The sequence below is a fragment of the Vulpes lagopus genome, chromosome 4, assembly GCF_018345385.1.
Source record: "Vulpes lagopus strain Blue_001 chromosome 4, ASM1834538v1, whole genome shotgun sequence".
In the NCBI taxonomy this organism is placed as follows: domain Eukaryota; kingdom Metazoa; phylum Chordata; class Mammalia; order Carnivora; family Canidae; genus Vulpes; species Vulpes lagopus.
Window position 1 is genome coordinate 49,179,017 of NC_054827.1, and position 24,893 is coordinate 49,203,909.

The window sequence follows — 24,893 nt, forward strand, 5'->3', positions numbered from 1 at the left end:
TGTCAACTTATATGGTAGGTGTGTGTGTGTGTGTGTGTGTGTGTGTGTGTGTGTACACAATCTGCAAATGCTATTTGAGCACATGTGTGTGTGCTTTCCAGGGAAATCCTTATTTTAACTAATTGGCCTCCATATACCAGTAAGACATCAAAGTTCATTAGACTTCACAAGGGCAGAGATTTTGTTTGTTTGTTTGTTTTGGGGTTGTTTTTTTACACTGTTGTTTCTTTTTTTTTTTTTATTAACTTTTATTGGTGTTTAATTTACCAACATACAGAAAAACACCCAGTGCTCATCCCGTCAAGTGTCCACCTCAGTGCCCGTCACCCATTCCCCTCCAACACCCGCCCTCCTCCCCTTCCATACACTGTTGTTTCTTAAGCACTTATACTAGTGGCTGGCACATAAAAAGTTCTCTAAATAAATATTTTGGAATTGCTGAAATAACCTAGAAATATTAATAATATTTTAGTGGCTCAAAGCAGTGATTAAATGCATAAGCTTTAGCATAAAACTTGGGATCAAATCTCAATTTTGCCATTCATTTTCTATGCAATACAGGCCAAGTTAAAGAATGCTCTAAGCCTCAATTTAGTTATCTATGGATTTGGGGTAATAAAAGTTCCAGATGCACAGGGGCATTGTTACATGACCGTGATGAGGCTGATAATTTTAACAACATCATATTTAATTAGTGTCTAGCAAGTGTCAAAAACTATCCCAAACACTTCACATGTATCAATTCATTTAATTTTCGAACAGTTCTCTGAGTAGGTTTCATTTCTATTTTACAGATCAGGAAATAAGCACAGAGCACTTCTGATGATTTGGTTACTATGAAGTGATGGCAAGGATATAATAAAGGCATTTAGGACAGTAGGTGGCTTATAATAAGTGCTTGATACATCATAGTTATTATTATACAATCTATGTCTTAAGCTGCTTAGATATAGCAAAAAAAGGAGGAAGTGGTGGAGGAGGAACATAGAGTCAAACCACTTGTGCCCATTTTTCTTTGGATAATACAAGCATTATAGATATATACACACAAATGCAAATACTAGCACTTTATGGTTTGGTAAGAGGTGTAGACATGGTGTGTAAAGAAGGCTCAGACATGGTACAAATCTTGGTGGGAAAGAATAATTCTATGCAGCCATTCAAAAGACAGACATATAATGGAACCAGTTATGCTACACTCTAATGAGACACAACAAGAAAACCTGTATCTTAAGATAGTTTGATGTCATTAGAAATGCCAAGTGCAAAGTCAGATATGGATGTCACCCTGTGGCCAGCCTCGCTACCATGTCACCAAAAACGAGGCACACTCACCCTGAGGCTTGCTCCACCACCAGGTCAGGCATTCCTGGAGGTGTCCCTGCCTGCTGTGACAACACCATATCTGGGTCCAGAATAAAAATCTCATCTTGGGAAATCTCCATCACAAAGTGCAAATGTTCCTAAGGAAGAAAAAGGAGTCTGTCAGAGGATTGGCAGGATGCTCAAATCTATCATCGGATATGTAACAAAATAAAGCCTTCTTGATCTTGAAAGATAATCAAAGTCTATGACATAACAAAAGACCAAGTGCATTTTCAGAGGTCTGACCTGTGGACATCCATCCCTGAAGCAACACGGGAGGAAGAGGCTGGTGAAGCCCCCTTGGCCTGGGATTCCTACTTGACCAGGATCTTGTCAGGTATGACCAGAGTTGGGCTTGCCTCTTTTCAAATACAAAGAAATGATACCCCACCTGCGGTTTGGTCCAGCATGAGTTGTGCAATAAGCTGGACTTGGACCCCCAGGATCTGGCCAAACTAAGTGACATGATTAACAACTAGTTTTATCACTGGATTCCATACTGTATTATTTCTTCTCTTCCTCCTCCTCTTCTCCTTCTTCTTCCTTTTTCTTTTTTTCAGGAGAATTTGGACAATGAGAACACATATTATCATTGGGCATAAGCATTTTTTTTCTCATTATGGAACTCTGGGAAGTGATGAGTTGCAAGTAAGTAGCATAAATATATACTGGAGGTGTCAAACTTGTTAACCAAAATAAACTTTAAAAGCCATAAAATTGAGCTAGGAAGCAGTAAAAGTAGCAGTGTGTGAGAAAATTTAGAGCGCAGGCAGGTAATGATATCTACAAACCTAGTCATTTTCTGTACTCATCTGCAAGGTCAAGCCACATCATCCTGAGTCCACAGATTACAACATGTGTGAAGACAAATAAGAAAACTCATAGCTTCGGCTATGAGTGCCATTCCAGAATTTGTAAATGTTTTAGGGTTTACATCAGAAAATAATGTATAAGATTAGCTACCAATAAAGTGTTAGGCTCAAGAAAGCTTACCTGAGATCTGTCTATTCGGTAAAAGCGATCAGCAGAAGTTGCTAGGAAGAAAAAAAAATGCATATGGCATTCAGAGTCCTGAGTACTGGCACCAAATTCATAGCCTTCTCTCATATTATGCCACCAAAATCTTAACATTCCAGTCCTGCCTTACTGCTAGCCCATTCCTAAGTCTACATAGAAACATCAGGACCTCCATGTCTGCTGTGTCCTCCATGTCCTTGCTTAGAAAGCCCTTCCCCATTATCTCCCTAACTAAATCTTACTTGTCTCTTCAGGACCAACTTAAATGCTACCTTCTCTGTGAAACATTCCTCGGTCCCCTCCTCCCTACCCCAGAGAGAATTCATTGCTCCTACCTTTATTCACATTTACATTTTGTTTATTCTTCTTGTACAAACCATCTTCACAAACAACTATGAGATGAACATATCTGCCTCTTTAAAGGTCTCTGTTTCATTTACTCTTTTATGTCTTCAGACATTAACACAGGTCCTTAAACAGAGCTGGGACTCTGTATGTATTTATTAAGTAAATAAAGTTGGGGGGCTGGTGTGAAAAATCCCTATAGGTAGCCAGACTTCTCAGGGAAATGATTCTCATTTTGAAAAAAATCTTGAAGATACGGAGCCAGGGACCACATCTGGTATTGAAGGATTCATTTCACTTCAAGGCTGAGTCCCTAAGCCATGTCTAAAGAAAGCCAAAACAGTGAAAAAATAATTATTTAAGCATTCCTAAAAGGGATTGGGCTACATCTGTGGCTTGGGAGAAAAACTGCAAACTTTGAGTTTCTAGAAACTATCCTGATTATTCTTAATACTCAAAAGAATTATGTTCCTCCTCACTTAAATCTCTCCAACAGAGTCCAAATATTATAAATAGATTTTCTACAAAGTACATAGTACTAGAGGGAATAACTCAAAATGCAAATGATCATTCAAAAATCATAAATATTTAATGAGTAGCTTCTCTCCAAAGGAAATGAGTTGAGAAGACGATCATGGTCCCTGCCCCCTAAAAGCAGCAGGGGAGTAAAATCTATCTGAGAAGGACTTATTCTACTTTGTTCTTGTTAAACATAAGTGTGATCACCTTTTAAAGGTTTTTTATATCTATAGAGTATAATGAATATCTGTATTAACACTTATAATTTTATCTAAGAGTGTATACAGAACAGACAATATATAGAACAATTCAAGTAAGTTTCCAAAATTTTCTTAAATATAAGTCTTTTGTGAATTCAGAAAAAAATACATGATTGTGCTTCTCATCACAAGGGAATAAAGGAGCCAGAGGAAAAGTGGTGTAAATTCTCTTCTTCAGAGGTAGGTGACGAGCTCTTAATGAAAACCTAGGTCATGATTCACATGGGTTAGGTCTGATATAAATGCAAGTGCTCAATCTTCATAGTACTGTTCGCATACTCACACATCCTGTCATACTCTTGTGTGCATTTATATCTTCTCAGATGCATCCCCAGGTCAACCAATGAAATGTCTACAGTGAAAACCACATGTCCATGTAGACAAGAGAGATACCATGGAGTCAATATAATGGGCAGTAGGTAAGCAGAAGTGGATTGTAATATGGGTAACTAATGGATAGAAAAACAGAATTGGGCAGCAAGTAGGGAGTGAGGGATGCTTGCAATGGAAAATGAACCCATTAACCAGTCAGTCAGAAAATACCTGAAATACTATGCATTCAATAGGTCATGCTCAGGAGAGCAGATCCTAATGCAACTGAAAATTTCTGATTTTTGTAAAAATGTATACTTGTACTGAAATGATGGCTAATGGAAACATATGAAAGTTCCACAATAAGCAAACAACAGAGAAATCAGTACGTATCCCCAGTGTATTGGATCCATCTACTGGCCTGTATTTATGACAAGCACTCAACATGATTTAGGAAAGGGGAGGGGACACAGAAAGGGAAATGTCCACTTGGGCAATTTGAGGCTGAGAAGTTCAGCCCAAGTCAACCAACTTTCTTTGAGAAAAATGACGTCAGGAAAGTATATTGCAACATCAACAAGTCCACATCATTTGAGATGCAAATACCAATCACACAGAGCCACATGAAGGGTTTCTGAATAATCCCTTGGAAGACCAGGGTCCACTCCGCACCATCTATCAATGCATTGTCCTGCTGCTTATGCAACCCCCACCACTCCGTGAAATATAGAAATACTCACCATCTAGAAAGCACCACCGTGGGGAGAGTCTCTGAGCTGAGAGCGCCCTGGGGAAGGAGGTTTCATGGTCCTGGAAAGAGACACATACATCCTCCTGACTCCATTACTCCATTTGACTGACCTGGGGGATTTAACCTCATTGTACTCTATCAACTACTTCTAAGAGAGAGCATCCTTTCCTAACCTGAGCACTGGTGAGAAACCAAATCGTATTTTTACTAGAAAGAGGCTCTGCTTTCAAATAAATTATTTCACACAGAACCATTTAAAACTCCCACAAAGAAATTTCCAGGAAGTTTTCAACTGTCGTATTAAGCATTCATAAATGATATAACTTGGGACATTTATCTCCTTTAGGGAATTTCTTTCCTTTCATGAAGCTGAGGCTGAGGAACTAGTGGCAGCTGGCTGACATTTACACCTTGGTTTCCCCTGTAGGTATAAGGCACTAGCACAAAATGGGAAAGAGTTGAGCTCATCTACTGGCCAGAATGGACTTGGGGCATCTAAGAAACAGAAGAAGCCATCCACATGTAGCGTCAAATCCCTTTAACTAGAGTAGCATCTGTTATACAGGGCAACTTGCATGAGAGCAAAGAAAACCTCATATGTTGAGGCCATCATTACCTCAACCTTATGCACTGACCCTGAGTGCAGAGCAGTGGAGGAAGAAAGTTCTGCCAAGCTGGCTGATGACAAACATCTCTTCAACGCTGACTTAGCCAGTGATGTCCTCATCCACCCCAGCAGTCTCTAGCTTTTTAGCTTCTAAGATGCTGACCCTCCCTCCCTCTCATGTGTGATCTCAAGCCTGAGGGCCTCTATCTTCTCTCCTCTAGGCTTAGATAAAAATATTTCTTTCCTGTTCAAAGCTAACCACTTCATCTAGTCTCCAGATTATCCTCTTCTTTCAAATTTTATTTCTGTATTCTTACCGAAATCCTCATCCCCCTACCCAGAAATTCATTAACTTTTCTGCTTTCAATGATTCACCTTCTCCAAAACAAATTCCCTTCAACTGATCTTGTTACATCTCCTGAAAATAAATCTTTCCTTCCTTCCTTGCTTTGCCAAACTCCTGAAGCATGCCATTAATATATCCCCTGCCTCTTCACCATTTTGGCCCGAATCTCTAGAAGGCTGGCTTCTGACACCATTCTTCAAAAGCTACCCTTCCAAGAGATCGTCAAGACCAGCATCCTTCCTGATTTAACACTACTACCAGTTCCCAAGCTTCCCAGAAGTCTCTGAAGTGTTTATTTTTTACAAGGAATTGAGGCCACATCACAGAGGAACAGACTAGAGAACTGGAAGATTGAAAGCAGAATGGATTATTTCTTTATAATTCCAAGCTTTCAAAGACTAAAAATCTATCCTAAGAGAAGCTCTGCTGATGATAATTTAAAAATAAAAAGCACATTCCAGTTTATAACACATGACTTGGAGCATGCTAGCCCTGGCTTATAATGAATTTGAAATCGTTGACAGAAATAGGACAAATGAAGAAGAAGGCTATGTCTCTGTGGAGAAGGCAGTGGGAGTCTGACCCATATTAGGGATCTGAGATGTTCAAATATAGGGAGCATCCTTGGAGGGCGGCTGGGCTTGGATGATCCTTGTGTACAGAGGGGGACAGGTGAAGGAAATAGGAATAATACAGGACAAACAATAAGAGAACTAATCAGAGGTTGCATTGACTTTTTTGGGTTTTGATCAATACTCCCTCATGTCTCACTTGATCCTCAGGCAAAGCCTATGCTTAGATCAGTGGTTCTCAAAGTGTGAGCCATAGAACAGCAACATCAGGCAGAAACTTGTTGGAAATACAAATCCCCAGGTGCCACCCCAAGTTTATAGAAACTCTGGGAGTGGAACCCAGCAATGTTTCAGGTGAAAGTGATGGACACTAGAGGTTTCAAAGCATAGATCTAACAAGAGGAATCCATTTTTATTATTAGAAACCTTGAATATAGGGAATTTTTAATATGAATGGTTCTACAAATTAAATAATTGATAGAGAAAAAACTGGTCTCAGGTCTGACAACAAAACTTTATATTTATATATGTAGAATTGATATAGCTATGGATGGATAGATAAACATATATCTCTATGCATATACATAGTATATACATAGCTATGGATACAGAGATATTTATCTCTTTTCTGAACTGGCTTTGCCATCCTGCTGGTTGCACTAAATGAAATCCTGACATGTGATCAATACCTCTTTGCATGAAAATTATATTTAACATTTTGAGAATTACATTTGACACATGTGATACATTGTTTTAAAGAAACTTAAGGTTCTTAATATATTTTTATAAAACATGTAAAGTTACCAACATGTCAGCTTGGTGTCAAATGTAATAAGTCAAGAAATTTAAATGTGATTTGAAATATTTAGTGACAACTATGAAAGCTGCTAAGTAAAGATATTAAATAGAAACATGGCTGTCTTCTCTAGAAATAAACATAACTTAGACACTAGGGATAGTTTCTGAAATTTGAGGTCAAATGTACTACAGAAAGCATCATATACAAAAATCAAATTTCCCTAGGTAAAAATCTACTCTGAAAGAACACAGAAATACATGACTTGTGATTTTAAAAATCTAAAGATTAATAATGTTATTGCTGGAGTGTTCAAGTTGGAGAATATTGGATATTATTTAGTCTAGCTTAATAAAATGCAGATTGAAAAAAATAAATAAAACGTAGATTGATGTATTGCCTCAGCCACTTGACTAGCTTACCACAGACTGGTAAAGTAATATTGGTATAATTGTATACGTTTTTAGGTATGAGGGTCTGTGTGTCAGGAGAATTTTATGCATGTGCCTAAGTATTTATTTTGTATATTTTTTTGTTTATTTTCTCTATACCTTGATTCACAGGCATTTGCTACAACCCAACTGCTTTAAAGAGGTTTTTTGTAAAGTGAATGGTACCAGTTTGCTCTGTGAAAATACACTGGCTGCCATAGAATAGAGATCTTTAAAACACATCAAATAGGTTCAAATGGATCCTCTAGTAAGTTCAACAATCCTTAACTCCCTGAAATTTTAGGCTAACTTCAGGATGTCTATGTGTACATGCATTTTCACTGCTTTCTACAGATTATCAAAGTGATCTGAGAAAAATGTCTTGGAAAAATAATTGGATACTTTCCTGGTCATGTGCAGATTAACCTGCCATTTTAAGAGATGGTTACCAATGCACAGGGAGAGCCCTAATTTCTCTGGCGTAGCTTCCCTGAACTAGGTTTGCATCCTCTCCCTCCTTTTAGGAAGCTCTTTCAACCTTGTTCATAAATATAAATATATATATATATATATATATATACACACACACACACATATAAATATGTATACATATATATATATGAGCTTTTAAGAAGAGTGTTATTAATAAAATGAAGTCCCATGTTAAAAGGCATTTGAATTCTGAAGTAAAAATGCAAATATTACCTACCCCAATATGGGAAGAATTTATAGTGCAATGCAATTAAACTACTTATTTCAAAATTTTGCATATCAAAAGATATATAGAAGCAGTCAAGTCTCAACAAAATTTTCCCCTTGGATCTAATCTAGCCCACACACATATATATGCAGATGAAAGAATCTCACTTGCATTAGTTCCCTAAAAGTTAGAGATTACCTGAAATCAATGTTAAAACGTTTCAATGCAGCAGATGGACAAAATGTAAAACATATCCACACAATACACCAACAACCTATAAAATAAGACACAAAGAAATCCAGCTAATTGGCACAGCTGGGTGCTAGGTTGATGTCTAAAAGATCTGAGGGAGAACATGAGGTAAAGAGCAGGCTAGGGACAGGAAATCTGGTGGTGGCTGAGGCTGTTGTATTTCACTTGAGTTGAAAAACTGAGCCCAGAGCTACTTTTAGCGAGAAAGTCTGCTTTGAAAAACTGATTTTGTATGTGTGTTCCAATACAAGTTTATTTGTGGACCCTGAAATTTAATTTCACATAATTTATGTGAATTATAAAATATTCTTTAACATTTTTTCCAAGCATTTGAATATCTGAAAACCATTCTTAGTTCACAGGCTTTGCAAAAGATAAATAGGCAGCAGACTGTTTGACATCTACTTTTTCAGACCTGTGGTTTCGATCATTACAAGATTGCTTGTTTTGAGATTATATTACATTTAGATTTAATAGAAATTGTGTTCCCCCAAAAGTCCATTTTTAAAAAAACTCATCTTGTGAATTGTCGTGTCATTGCTGCCTCATCAATGGTTGCTGTTTGAAAATTCAGGAAAAAGATATACCTTAGGTAGGAAACCGCCTAATTCTGAATCTCATCCATGTAGTACCAGGAATTTTTCAATGGTAACCATTTAGTAATGAAACCCAAGAGACAGTGGTAGATAATCACACTTATCAATTCTTCATATCTACAAGTCAAGTCAACTGACATAGTGGTGGGTTGAAAAACTGATATTTTTGTAAGGATGACATCATCTGACTAAGAAATGAGATGACAAAAAGGTTTCTGTCCTTGAGGTATTTAGGAAAGGCAGCTCTATAGATGAGAAGGAACAATAGTACAATCAATGGTACATGATCCACCTCCAGGAGCAAGCCCAAAGGCAGAGGAATTCTGGTGGCTGAGAGCACCAGCTCGTGCACATGATAATCCTGGAGCTTCACCACCTGCTGACCATAAATGGACACCTCATTTATAAAATGGCTACCACAGCATATCATAAAGGATTCTTTTGAGAAATAAATGAAAGGTCAGGTGGGATGCTTAACCCGAGGGCTGGCACATGTTGATATGCTGATATTGTTATGCTACACAAGGAATGCTGGGGTAGCTGAGACCTTTTTTTTTTTTTTAACCTAAAACAATTCTGACCTTTAATCGCCTTTGGGGCTTATGGAACATAGACCACATTTTAGACTGGATCATTCAGATGGTGCTACATCAGCACAAAACTATCCTATCCATAAATGTCTTTGTGCTCAGAATCCAGATTTCAGAGAGAGAAATGGGACAGATCTGTATGTGTGGACACAAAAAAGAATGGCATCAAACTGCAGCTGAACCCATGCTATCCTTGGTTTGATGCTTGCACCTAACACCTCTTTTCACACTATCAGATACTATATATTTGCCTTAAGTACAGGGTGTGGTTTTTAAGGCGTGTCTTCTGTCACCAATAACAATATTTTTCAGAATATCCACTTTACTATCTGTCCTCTCCCATATTCAATAATATTTCTCATTCAATAGTAACTATGCCTGATATTCACCCATTTTCACCAAAATTGTTATCTTTTCTTTTGCTGCTTTGGATTGTCAGATATCACCCAGCTATACATTACTCTTATTCCTTTGACACAATTCTATTCAGTCTTTTCAATTCATATTGATGGAAGCTAATGAAGTGCAAGGCATGTGATATGAGAGTCATAAAGAAGAGCAAAGCCTGGACTGTGTCTTCAGATGCTGTCTACTGCAGTAAGAACCCCCTGGGTTCCCTCAAGCTACTTTCTCAGCCCAATTTTTGGAGCTGCTATATGTTTGATTTACCAGATTTCAACATCTTTATTTTTCAAGAGATGGCTGTTCTAATTATGACTTTATTTCCTAGATATTGTCAAAAGCCATTGACTTTGGGAAAAGGATCTTGAGTCAGCTACCCAAAGACCTGGAGCCTGGTAGTGAAGACAGCAAAAGATATTAATAGTTGGGAAAGCAAATGGAAGGGTCAGCTCACAGTTAAGAACACCCTTTCCTTTCAAGTTGGAAATGTGGGGCTAGCAATCTTTGCTGTGGGGCAGGGTTTTCAGGTAGTTCCGACATTGAGGTGTAGCTTAGATGTGCCAGTAGGCACATTCCTGAATCATGCAATCCACTTACACAAAGGCCAGTGGCCATGATGTCAAACAGAGCAGCAGGTTGTTGACTCTTGCTCTCCTTCATGCCTTCCTGACACTTTAAGTCTTCCACCTACAGCTCCCACTCAGACTCATCTCCATTGTCTGGCATCAAAGGATATGGAACAATAATCTTAACAAGCTGTCAACTACTCAGAGAATAACAGTTGGTGACTGGTAAACTTTCTTTCCTTTTCCTCCTTTTATAGTATGCTCCTTTTTTACTTCTGAGAATTTTCCATAAACATAACTCTATTTCTGTATTCCTTGGTGGTTCTGTATTAAATAAAATTTAGACCACCAGTCTTTTTATGTTATTACAACTACTTAATATTCTATGTTTGGAAAAATTTCCCCTCAAAGCATATGTATGGGACAGATTACAATGAAAATTCACAGAACCATCCCTTTTGCTTTTCAGGTTACCTGGCCACTACCACAGAGTTCATTTAGGAATATTAGGCTTATGTCTTATTTGGTAAGTTGATGTGAAGCCATATTCTTATGGCATATCCATTCTGTCATTAAGAAAGCTGTATAATCTAGCCCCATTTACCTTACCTACCATCTATCCCCACTGTTCTTCTTGAACTTCTTCTCCAGCACCTAACAGTGAGTCATAAATAAAGAGCTGCAGCTTTGAGAATTAAAGTAAACTCTCACAAGTACAGCCATTTAGTGGTGGAGCTGCTATTCAAATGCAGGCCTTTTTTACTTCAGAGATTATGATCTTATATACTTAGGTTTATAGCTTCTGGAGGAATATGAATTAGTGGGGGGGGGTTTGAAAGATGGGTGGAATTTGTGTAGGTCAAGTTTGACAGAAGTTGTTTTTGTACTCAGCTCAAGCAAAAACACGAAGAAAGCAAAAGCTAGAATAATCTTAATGGTCATGAAAACTTTCTTTTGACTCTGGATTTTTCATACTTTCAACTTTCATTAACTGTCAAACTAATCTTCCATATTTCATATCAGGGTTCACTGTCTGGTAAATCAGGATTTTTTCTTCTCTCAAATTCTCCAGTCACATTGCTTGCACACTTTCCCCTCCCATGTCCCCATCTGCCTGAGAATCCCACAGAAATATGGTAATCAATGAAAAAAAGAATGAGCCACAATTCTGAGTGGAGAAACTGAACCAAGACTCGTGTAAATTCTGGTTATATAGTTTAAGATAACTTTGCTGTGTTACCTGATTACAATTCTCAACTCCATACAAGTGACCAAGTTGTTCAGCATGTGACATAATTATCACTTCTGTTACAGCTTTATTTTCAAATCTGCACAACCATGTTTACTGCAACTTTGTTTAGAAAAACAATGGCAAATGCCGCATATAACATAATGTCTACCCAGAGAGACAGGATTAAATATATACCATGGAATAGAGCAGTAGTTTTTAAACAACTGAGTTAGAGCTTCATTTATTGGCAAAACATTATCTCCATGGTATGTTACTGTTAAAAATAAGTTGTGGTATAATATACATAGTGAGTGTACAAAGAATGCAAATCCATTTTTATTAAAAGGAAAAAAAAACAGGGGTGCCTGGGTGGCTCAGTTGGTTAAGCATCTGCCTTCGGCTCAGGTCATGATCTCAGGGTCCTGGGATCACGTCTCCCACATCGGCTTCCTGCTCAGTGAAGAGCCTGCTTCTCCCTCTCCCTCTGCTCCTTCCCTGCTTGTGCTCTTTCTCTTATTCTCTCTCTTTCAAAGAAATAAATAAAATCTTAAAAAAAATATGAAAAGAAAAAAACAAATGTATATCCATGTATATCTATGTGTTCTACTTCGTATGGATTTACAGAAAGTTATCAAAAGGTACTCACTGAAAGGTATTGTCCTAAGGTCTACTGTGGGGAGCTAAAAACCAAAGAGAAGTCTAGAATTATAATACACGATTGGAAATTTAAGATAAGCCAGGATTATAAAACCCAGCAGACTTCACAACACAAGTAGCTAATGAAAGTCAAGAGAATTACCTTGAGGACCTTAATGTCAAAGACAAATGCATTTGTGGATGGATTCAAATTAGAACAGGAATAAAGAAAAGATTATTGAAAAAAATTCACAGTAACTTAAAGCCATGGTCCATAAACTTCCTTACACACTGACGTTTTTAGCTAATGACCACATAGGTGGTTAAGTGACCAGGATTCATGTACTTCCTACATCTTGTCTACCTACCCCTTTATCTCCTACTCAAAAAAAGAGAATCAAAATACAAGTGACAGTGATGTTGATATACAGGTAATATTTAACTTGAAATAATTTTGTTTTAAATAACTGGCATTACTAACCCATTGTGGGTGATGTACCTTACATCGGGTAAATAACACACTGTAGTCCCACACTGGGCCTGGCACACAGGTAGAGTAGGTGGCCCCAGCATTAAGGAATCCTGGATTCAAAGGCCCCAGAGGGGGTCACCGAACACTGCGGTGCAGACTACGAACCAGACTGGAGCTGAAAGGGGGAAATGAGAAAAACAAAACAGCTCCTCACAGGAGGGTGAATATTGACCTCAAGGGTAGACCTTAGCTTCAGGGACCCTCTATGGTGAACACAGAAACATCCATGCCACTAAACAAGAGTGGCCAGGGGACGTCTGGATGGCTCAGCAGCTGAGCATCTGACTTCGGCCCAGGGCATGATACTGGAATCCGGGGATCGAGTCCTACATCGGGCTCCCTGCATGGAGCCTGCTTCTCTTCCCTCTGCCTGTGTCTCTGCCTCTCTCTCTCTGTCTTTCATGAATAAATGAATAAAATCTTTAAATCAAATAAGAAAAAAAATTAGAATAAAAAAGAGTGGCCGGAAGTATGTCTGTGAATGCTGTGCATTGAAATAAATGTAAAGAGACTTAATTTCTGATAGAAACAAAAATAAGCTTAAAAATATGCACCTTTCAAAAGTGATCTGACTGTATAGATATCTAGGAAACACAATTGTGTGAGCACTGCTATGTGGTAGGGGGTATTCACATAATTAACTGAGCAGTGCCACTCACAATGACATTGATGCTTTTGGTGCTAAATTTAGGGCTTTGAGTCCCCTCAGTCCTCTCAAATTATATAATCAAATCTACAATTCATCAAAACGATCCTTGCCCATTTTATGATCTGTTATTTTTCTTCATATAAATGGTGTGATTTAGATGAATACGACTGTCCTTATTCTATATTATAGGCAGAATCACATAACCTTAGACATCCCAAACTCCTTTCCATTCAAATGTAATAATCATGTAAAACCGCATGCTCTTTAAATGAATAATATTAACAGATTCATTTCAAAAATCCTTGATATGTGAATTTTTTAAACATATACTAATGAAAAACCAGTTTCTCATGCTAAAAATACAGCTGCATGCACAAAAGCAAACCTGTTATTTCTCACATATATTTTTAAAAGTCAACTGGCATAAATTATATGTAATTGATAAGGAAATTATCTGAACCACTATTTGGCACGCATATGCCAAACTTGCCCTTAATTTACATTCAATTACTCATAGCTGATGCACACATAATTTAATGAAAGCACAGCAGCCCATTACACACTCCAGTAGGTAATTCAATTAAGCAGTATTCACCTAGCATTTAACTATACCTTCACTGTGAATTAGATTTCTTTTCTGTCATAAAACTTAGGGAAGATGTAAAAGGCAAGGAGGTAAACAGAAGTCCCTTTGGATTGGGAATCCCTGCTTTACTCAATAATGTCCAGTCAATAATCACTCTACTTTTATATTGGCCACTTGTTTACTCACCCAAATTTCTCATCCCTGCCCAACCCATCTATTCATTTTTTTCTTTCCATTCATCACCACGTTGTATAAACATATATTTTTATCCTTGGTGAACAGATCTACCAGGGATGGGTAGAAAATATGTGTTTGCTCATCTTTGTTCAACTATAATCCCCATTAATAAACTTTGCTACCATTATTTTTGTCTTTCAAAACTCTTGCTCCTCAAATCTACTTTACTGCCGATAACTTCTGCAGCAGCAGAGTACAGAAATGGGATGCCCATTTCCAAAAGCAGCTTTAAAAAGTGAAGAAATAATAATGGTTTAGAAGATGAAAATGAAAGATATTTTAACATTTTTAAGAGCCCTCTTGTGTGAGAAAGTCCTCTATTAACAACAACTACACTGTACGCGCATGTGTGTCTGTGTTAGCAGTACCAATGCCTTCTCTTGCAACAGACCTGGCCCCAGGCAAGTCTTATTTTCATTCCTCATTTGATCCATTTCTGACAGCTTTGATCTAGCCCAAAGGAACAACACTCTACTAAGTTCCTAGCTAACCCCTGTCCTTCTCTAAGACAAGATAAATTAATTCCCAGGGTGACCCCTTAAACTTGTTTGAACCCGTCCACTGAAAGACGTCTAAAATCCAGAAAACAAATTAAGAGGAGGCAGCTTCAGAAAAAGGAGAGAGATGAATAAGGATAGTCAAGAAAAGAGAAATAGATCAAGTATTTGTGGGCAAATGCTGTTTACCTAGGACAGCACTCTGGTGAAGTATGTAAATCTATCTCCCAGAAGTTCAGGTATTTATGTAAAGTGGGGAAGAGGGATCAGAGGATGAGCAAATTGACACAGACTCAGATCTGACCAGGAGGGATTTTTTTTTCTTATGGAAGTGAAGGACATTTCTAAAGGATGAACGAACTGTTTGAAAATGTTATACCTATTCTGAAGTATTCCAGCCATTCTAGTGTTAGTTTAAAGTAAATTAATTCTTGAAGAAGAAGAAGAAGAAGAAGAAGAAGCAGCATCATCATCATCATCATCATCATCACCTGGATAGATTCCTTTTTTGCAGCTACTATTGAATCCTACTGTACTCTAAGAGCTCATGTGGTTAGCTCATAAGATTCTGGAAAGCACACTCTCATATGCCCACTACATGCATGGAGCACAACACAAGGGAAATGGGGAAACTCATTGTCTACAAAAAACCTTTACTCCTCCTGGTTCCATTATCCCCGGCTCTCTGTTATTTTCCTGTGCCATATCCACAGATGCCTGTTTCCCTGCACTATTTTGTTTCTCATCCTGCTCCTTCCTCATTTCTTCTGCTCACCTAGGTCTTACTTACATCTGCCCGTGGTCTCTAGTATTGTCTTGAGAGCCATCGGAATGACTCAGGGTTTCACATGAGTCTTACTATTGATATTAGGGGGTGGATAATTCCTTGCTGTGGGGGCTGTCCTGTGCATTATAAGATGTTCAGCAGCATCCCTGGCCTCTACTCAACACATTCCAGTAGCACTACCTCACCTGATGGTCATATACAAAAATATCCAAATTGCCAAATGCCCTATATCAAGGAGCAAAATCTCCCCCTGTTGAGAATCACTGGAACAGTTGTATCTGCTTCTACTCCTTAACTTAGCAACTTAGGGCTAAAAAGGAATATAATTAAGAAGAGAGAGGGAATAGAGAACGAATAATTTCATAGGAGGTGGCCTCAAGAAAAATTTCTATCAAATTGGTAGGCAGAGTCCGATTTCTCTATGACTTCTATCTCTTCTGTCAAGCTCAAGAATATCCTGAATCCGTCAGCACAGTGCATTTTGCTTGTCTAACTTATCAGCTACAGGTTATAAGACATGTCGTTAAGATGGAGGGGCCTTTGTATTTTGACCTCAGAGACAGTGTAGGCAGGAATTTTCAGCAGGCTATAAATATCCAACACGTTCTTGTAGAACCCATAATGCCTTGTTAGGTTAAAATAAGGTGTTGCTTTTGAGTCTTCGGGCTTTGTTGGCAATTCATTATGAATTTAGGAAAGGAAGAAACCAAAGCAATGAAATGCTTAAATGACTAGGAACTGCCATTTGTCTCACTAATAAGGTGACTTGGGCACTAACACACCCTTCTAAATGCTGTTTTCTCTTGGGTTTTTTCTAGCCTTAGAAAATAGTCAGGTAAAATGCCAGCTGCCAATAAGTGAGCTGATAGGAATTTCTCATGCTTTGTTTTTGGGTGTTTTTTTTTTTTTCTTCTTAACTTACTGGTATTTATTCATCCTGTCAAAATGAATTTTCCAAGCTTAGTTTGTGCTATCTCCTACACAAGAAAGCCCATTTAAATGCATTTAAATTTTTAAAATTTTATATATATATATATATATATATATTTTATTGGAGTTTGATTTGCCAACATATAGTATAACACCCAGTGCTCATGCCATCAAGTGCCCCCCTCAGTGCCATTTAATGCATTTTGTTGTCTGTGTTTCTGACAGGTCTTTCTCTTACATCCCCCCTGTCTAGTACCCGACAGACTAGAGTCTGGTATTATTAGTTACTGCATTAGGAAACACAAAATTAATATTAAATTTCCTGCTGGTTGGTTTGGTCACTTTCTTTGTGAAGCTAATAGCACTTCTATGCCATGTTATAAAACTATAAACCTATAAACCCTCAGAATGCTATAGAATTCAATCTATGTCATCTCAGCCTCTCCACAGCACTGACACATTTCACTGCTACCTCCTTCCCTGAAACATATTTCACTCTTGGCTTTCATGATTCCACCTTCCCCTTGATTTCCAGTTCTCTGGTTGCTCATCTCAGTTTCTACGACTCTTCTGGATTAATGGTTCTCTTAAACTTCCACTCTTCTTGACCCATCAGTACATGCAGATATGACATGGAGCCCTCTTTTTTATCTAAACTCTTCCTAAGTGATCTCCTCCAGCCTCCTCATAGTTTTAAGTACCATCTACTTCCTAATGACCCACCAATTTCTATCTCCAGACCTGAATTTTTCAATAAGCTTTAAAATTCATATATCTCATTTTCTTTTCTTTTTTTTTAATATCTCATTTTCTATACACCAAAACCTCTTGGATCTAATGGGCATAAAAAAATTAGTGTGGCTAAAACAGAACTCTCTATTCCCCATCCCTCTCATTCACTCTTCCTTCTACTGACTGCCTAAGATCAGAGCCAAATGTGAATATTTATTGTCCCCCATTTCCTTACCTCTGCTCAGGAAATTTCCTCACCACCCTCTACTTACTCCCTCGTCATGTTAATTCAAACGCTCCCCCTCAGCTTCTTATTGCATGAGCAGATCTTGGGCTTCCCTAGATTTCTTTTTCCACTCTTTCCTTAATGCCCAAAGGCCCCTGTTTGTTTTTTTTTTTTTTATAACTCTGCAAGTAGAGGTGTGGGCACAGTAACACTCCTGACACTCATCTTTGGCCACTGCATTGGTTATCCTATGTGGTCAGTGCATAAAAGCTTCTGATGTGACATTTATAATGCGGCAGTTTTGATACCAAAGTTTGACTTGACTACAAAGAAACAAACAAAAAAACAAACAAACAAAAAAACCACAGCAAACTCTTGATATAGTTAAATAAATACCACTAATTCTTTTGCATGTTTTTGTTACCAAATAACAAATGAAACAAATGCCCTTCTCATATGCTATAATGTCAACCATCTCCTGATCTCTGTGCAAACATGTACAAATATGGTATAAAGAAAACATGGCACAAAATATTTACCTATTAAAACTCTCACATCCAAATGACTACATCAAATAAGCCAGAGTAATAAAGAGATGTATTAATTTCATAAAACTATTTGGAAAAAATATCTGAAATGTTTTGATAAAAATGCAAAGATGAAAACTGTTCATGAGTAAAGAGTACCAACTTAAAAAAAAACTTGACAGTTTCATAAAATCTTATAAGTAATAGGGCCAATTTTTAAAGAGTAGAGATCAGCTGTAGCCTCTAAAAGTACCAAACTTTTAAAAATAAAATTAAGCTTAGTGGTTTCAGGTAAATATGCAAATAACCAATGGGAAGAATGTTGTGCTCTGAATAATAAAGTGGAAATTAGACTTTTAATGGTTGATAAACAATCTCAGAAGTAGAGTTTGTTTTCTCAAAGTACTTTTAATGGTTGATAAACAATCTCAGAAGTAGAGTTTGTTTTCTCAAAGTAAATATAATATAAGTGAATTCTTATCCTTCTTATTGAGGCCAGATGGAAGAAAAGACTCTTGAATAGTGGGGTACTTTCTTTGAAACATAAACATATAAACAAACAAGAACACCAAGGCTATTTCTGTCATTAAGCTTCAGGATAATTAGACTGCCTTGGCTGAAGGTATACTGTATCCACCAGCAGGCAGAGAAGCTACCTGGAGGTTACAAGATAAAGTTTTTAAAAATGACTTAAAAAATGTTGTTTATATAAAAGGATGTTGAGGTGTAGCAAAAAAGAAACCAAAAGCAAATGTGAGGTGCTAAACCAGGATTCACGGACTGAGACATCTTTAAACATTTGTCCCCCACATGGAGATATGAAAGGGTCTAGGATAGGACTTATTCGGAGGGAATCTTGGCATGCTCTAACTGCCACACACCCCTCTAGCAGGGAAGGGTAATGGCTTCCCAAAGAAAAGGGATTTATTGGGACCACTCAGAGCTTCACGTTTGCCCCATACAGTTTGGAGTGTACTGAACACTGGGATCTGAACCATATCTGAGAAATCTAATTTGTAAGAGGATGGCTAGAGAGTGCAATTGACTAGGGACAGGGAAGGCAGGAGATAACTGTCTTCCCAAAGATTGTTGGGCCAAAGGATATCTGAGTGTTTTCCTGAGAACTTAATGTGAGTCACAAGAGAGAGAGGCAGGCTGGGTTTCTAGATCCTGTCCAAAACACCAGGATGTGCCAGTCAGAATGCATTTGAGAACATTTGCTTGATGGCTGTGGGAAGAGATAACTCATTTTCCTGGATGTGAAGAAGACACATGCAGTCCTGATTGCTAATGGCAGCCATGTTGGACACAGAAACATCTAGTTGAGAGGTGAAATTGACAGATGAGGAGAATAGAGCAGAAAGCCCAGCAGAAAAATGAAGCATGAAGCATGGCCAAAGGATACATAAAGTCCACCCTTGATCTGAACTTTTTGCTGATGTGAACCAATAGACTCTCCCTCTCAAGCTAGTTTGAACTGAGTTTCTAATATTTACCGTGGATAGCACTTCGTTTTATAATATTTTCTAAACGATCTGGGAGAAAATCCACAGTCTAAATCTGTGCTACACTAGGATAGTCCAAAACCAGGAAAATGTAAAAGAATCAGAATGTCTGCTTCACTTAGTTCTTAGTACCAACTCCATCCCTAGGGAAGATTTGGCCTATGAACATTGATTGAAAGATGGACCTTCTTTTAGGGGGGAGGTAAGAAAACAACAGGGGGTCAATTATGTGTTACCTGGTAATGAACTCTCTGGGAGCCAGAAGAAACTGACTGCAGGTCCTAATGAGAAAATGGGGGGAAAAAATCCATACCTTAAGATTAGTTTGAACAGGCTGGCTCTGTAACTCTATGAAGCAAACTCCCAATTTAATATTATTAAACTCATCTAGAAAGGATCTAACTCTTCCAAATTCATCAAGGTTAAAAAAAGAAGAAAATGCCCAAAATAACAAAAACAAACCAAGCTGGAATGAGAGAAGAAAGGCCAGTTAGCTACTGAAATCTATAAATCCTAAATAGTTTTAGAAGTGAGTGATATAATTTCAAGGATCAAAAAGATCAAAAGTAAAAAATAGCCAATTTTATTTTAATAAATGAGGGTTGTATTTAATTTGCACCTGAACTTTTGACTTATGAAGAAAGCTTCTAAAATCCCTTTCAGTACTTAGAAAGAATTTATTTATCTTAGACCAAATACAAATTGTCATAGTAATTGTGTTTATACCAATAAGTGCTTGGCAAACACAGGTTTTCATAGATAGCAAAGAGAAAGTCTTTGGCCACCTCTGCATTATTAAGAAGTGCAAATTAATAGGGTTGAAATTAATGAGGTTTTACTGGCAGATTCTGAGTGTCTGGCTCCCTTTATAAAGTTTTATAACTAAGTTGTCACCATGATCATGTCCTGAAGGCTTCCTTGTTAATGAGGATAGTGATTCTATTTACAGATGTCAGCAATCCTGGGTACCTTTGTCCTCAGACCTGCTTCCCATAGGGCTTTACCAACCTACTCTCTGTGCCCAACTTAGTTTTAAAACTTATCCTCTTTGAGTTCATTCTTTTTTTTTTTAAGAATCTTAATTTTAGTTGAATATTGGTAGTTAGTTTTCAACAAAGTCAATTCATCAGTCATGTAGTTGACTACTGTGAAATCTTAAGTTACCCAAGAGTTACTTTAACATGTTAAAGTTATCCTTGGTAAAAAGATAGCCAAATAAAGCCACAAGTATAAAATTTGCTGACTTTTCTTCTCTCATCCATATCAGTATTCAGTTTGCTCTCTATCTCAAAATATATTGTATTCACAATTCCATCTCTATCTTTAAAAATGCTGAAAAGAAAACTTAACAATTTTTTATATTTATGCCTCCTACCTGATTTTATTGCCACCAAGAGAAATAGAATCTCATGTTCAAAGCTAAGTGGTTACAACTGGAAAGTATTTTAAGTAATTTATATTTTATTTGTGTTATTTACTTATGTATAATGTGTCATCTAGAAGAGAGTTGTTCAACTTGTGGTATCTATCAAAATTACCCAACAGTTTAAAGAATACAAATGTCTAGACCACATCCAGAAAAAAAATGATTTTAATGTGCATCTTTCATCAAGAAACAATGATGAAGAAGTGGATATTTATGCTTTTCATCATTTGTAGAATGGACACAGTGAATACTCCTCCTCAAAGTTTTGCAAAAACAATCTATGGCCACTGCAATGATGGGTCTGGGTCTCCTGACTTCACTGGTGTAGTTCACATTCATGAGGTCTCTTCCATTGTCCTTCTCTATGGTAAATCATACAGAGGGAAAAAGGAGAATATTCTTCTGTGTTCTGACATGAATTCCTATGAAAGATGGAAGGGTTTTCTTTCCTGTAGAAGTTATATTTTTAAAAAATGTAGTGATCTTTGACAGAAGACTGGGCTAGATACAAAACATTAAATAATCTCTCTGTTCTCATTCATTATTTATCAGGACCCTTTGAAATTTTATATAGCTCAAAAAATACAGGGATGTAGTCTGGCAAGAAGACAAGATGTTCCGAGCTATAGTTATGGATCGCACTAGAGCAACGTCCTTTCCCATTTCAGTCACCTGAGGAGGGAAAATAGCAGTGGGGGGTCAGGGAGAGAGAAGATGTGGTCAATGCTTAACAGGCAAGGACACCACACTTCCATTTCCTCCCCAGATGCATCATTTCAGAAATATATATATATATATATATATATATATATATATATATATATATATATATAGCTGGTAATTGTTTACAAAAATGGAAAACTAAGAATAAATAATTGGCTAAAGAAACTCACCTCCTGTAGGCGATCTATGTACATACGGCAAGTCTCCAAATCACAGTCTCCACGCACAACTAGAATACCCAGAGGGATAGCTAAGGGTGAAGGAAAGAGAAAAGTCTAAAATAACATATTTGATTTTTCTAGATTGGCATAGATGTGTTTCTTATGGTTAAAATAAAATCCCATAAATATTATTAGTGTTTAGGACATTTCAATATACAAAATTCTCAAACCTCCCTTGTGACTCAATCTCTTTATTTCATAAGCTTTCCTTGCATGAGCCATGTTGTCCCTTGCCACCTGGCCAGCCTTTATTTTGTCTTGGTGGCCCTATTATGAACTGTAATGTCATGGAAACAGTGTACTGGCAGGACCAGGAGGCGGCTCACAGCCAGCTAATAATTTATGCCTGCATTTTCAATGGTCAATGTACTACCAGAGAGAGGAATTAAAAAATCATGATTCTGGATACTTACTCCTTTCCTTCCTGAATGCATGGAGCTTAACCTTTCTGTCAGTGTGCAGCAATTTCCTGTTTAAGAGACTCAAGCTACTCCAGCCACTGTGCTACCTGGTGGCTAACACCAGAACTACATAGATATGAAATGTTTAAAAAACAACAAAACAACAAACAAAAAAAAAAAGAAAAAAGAAAAAAGAAAAATCCTGGAAACTTTAAAAATCCAATTGATTTTAAAGATGGTCAGTGTAAATGTGGTAGCAGCAGAGCTTCAGGGAACAGTTAGGTAAAGCTGTTATGTGTCTTAAATATCTTACATTTAGGCGGTGGCAAATGTCATACAGAGGCTTTAATGGATAGAACTTCCTACTTCAGATATAACCACAAGATTCCTGAAACACTGAAAAATAATCTCCTTCCCAAAACTTCAAAATATGTATTGCCTATGTCTAATTTTAAAAGTGCAGTTATACTATTAAATCTATTATTTAACAAAAAAAGAACACCCTTCAAAATTCTAAATTAACCAACTAGAGTCTAGCAAGCATATGATATGACAATGATGCTCACTAAAGATTTTCTAAAACCTTTCACCCATTGAATTTTTAAAGCCTCATCATCAATAAATGGGTCTGAAATGCAAAATGCATTAAAAATTAATAATACAGAGAATAAAATACATATAAAATGCATGAAGAAATCTTGTGGAACTCACAAAGTAGAAGAGAAGACATACATATAAACAATAATAACTGTAGCATAGGCTACATTAAATATGAGTTTAGTCATTCGAAAACTATAGGAGAGTGGGACTAATTCTTGCCAGGAGGATAGTTTTAGGCTCCCTGTAAATGAAGCCCCACTGGCTCTTTTAGTTAGGGAAGTGAGGGTAGTCTGGAGAAAAAGAAATAGTTTCTTTCTCAATGATACCTCTTAGATTGGCAACCTAAAGCAACAGAGTGTGGTATTGATCTCTCTAATGGAAACCAAAGTCTTGCATACATAAAGCTTGAAAACAGTCATCATCTTGTAGAACTATGTAAACATGTGAATAAATACTACCACAACCATAATGTCTGGTATAGCAATGGTAGATATTCAATAAAAGTTTGTAACAAGAGGAAGAAGAGCTTAGAGCATGCTCAAGTGTAAAAGAGAAAGTATGTCTTTACAGGCTAGGTCAGCTTTCCAGAGGAGGCAAAAAAAAAACCCCCAAAGGTTTGGAGCAGGAGACAGAGCATGCATTGGAGGCAGTAAGCAAAAGGGTAAGGAGCCCTGCAAGTGTCATGTGTTGAGGGGAAAGAATAATCTGGAAAAATATTTTTCTTTTCTTTTTGAATATAAACAGAAACATCAGAAAAGTCATCATGTGGCAATCATGCATCTTTAAAAGAAATGGAAGGAAAATTCAATGAGGAGATTCCTAAAGCTACTAATTAAAATAATCATCCTCAGCTAGACTACTAAATAGATCCAAATAAAATTAGCCCCTTAAGTAAAGGAAGAATAAAGATTTTTAACCCTTGAGGAATGAGGAGGAGAAGCTAAAATTTTGGCCTAGAAAGTCAGTCAAATGTTGTGAAAATAAAATGTAACTATTACTAACATGAGAGCCCATGTTAGTCTTAATGATGTATTCTCTTAATTTCAAATGTGCCAATGTAGAGAAATGAAATTTGATCAATACTTATCTATTGACTTAAATTAGGAGATATATTTTTTTAGAAATGCAGGAATCCTTTCAACATCTCTCATTTCCTTCTATTATCAATGCTTGGAGTTAATCTGGCCATAAATTCAATGTATGTGGTAGCAGATATTTTAAACTACATTTAGAGAGTAGATATTCCAGACCTAGCATCAAGAAGGTATAGCTTGGGGATCCCTGGGTGGCGCAGCGGTTTGGCGCCTGCCTTTGGCCCAGGGCGCGATCCTGGAGACCCGGGATCGAATCCCACATCGGGCTCCCGGTGCATGGAGCCTGCTTCTCCCTCTGCCTGTGTCTCTGCCTCTCTCTCTCTCTCTCTCTGTGACTATCATAAATAAATAAAAATTAAAAAAAAAAGAAGGTATAGCTTGGAAAAAGTTTTCAAAGATGTGTCATTCATTTCTACTATAAGTATAAAATCAGCTACTTTGCAATATTCCTCAAGAAGTCAATTAAGAGAAAGAGTGCTTTTGATTGATGTAAGCTATAAATTGGGCTTAAAAAAAGGCATTCTCCACCACAATTTAATACCATAGTTACTGACAATTGCTGTCAAATTTATCCTATGAAAGTAGCAGTATGCAGTAGAAAGGATTTATAGTCATCTCTCTTGGATTCAAATCTTAGGAATTACTCACATTAGCTCTTTGGTCCTGTAAATTACTCAATTCATCTGATCCTTAAAGTGAAGACTATGGTATTTAGGATAGGTATCTTCTAGGTTTTTGTGAAGATTAAATGCAACAGTATTTTTAAAAATGAATAGCCAAAATATCAATGTTCTTTCTCATGTACTCCCTTTACTATCTTTTGAGCAATTTTAGCTAGAAAATGAACACATCTAATCATATATCTTTCAGTTTATCATAATACTGTAAGGATTAGCTGGTAGTTCCATAAGTTATATTCCTGTTTT

General features: G+C 37.2%; 1 protein-coding gene across 1 annotated transcript in view; it reads right to left on the reverse strand.

Moving 5' to 3' along the window:
- DGKI (diacylglycerol kinase iota) overlaps nucleotides 1-24,893 on the reverse strand; it is a 427,088-nt gene that overhangs the window by 83,921 nt on the left and 318,274 nt on the right. Inside the window, 5 exon segments of the mRNA XM_041753541.1 lie at nucleotides 1,336-1,463; nucleotides 2,359-2,399; nucleotides 4,559-4,628; nucleotides 19,739-19,783; nucleotides 21,822-21,901. Coding sequence (XP_041609475.1) covers nucleotides 1,336-1,463; nucleotides 2,359-2,399; nucleotides 4,559-4,628; nucleotides 19,739-19,783; nucleotides 21,822-21,901 — 364 coding nt within the window.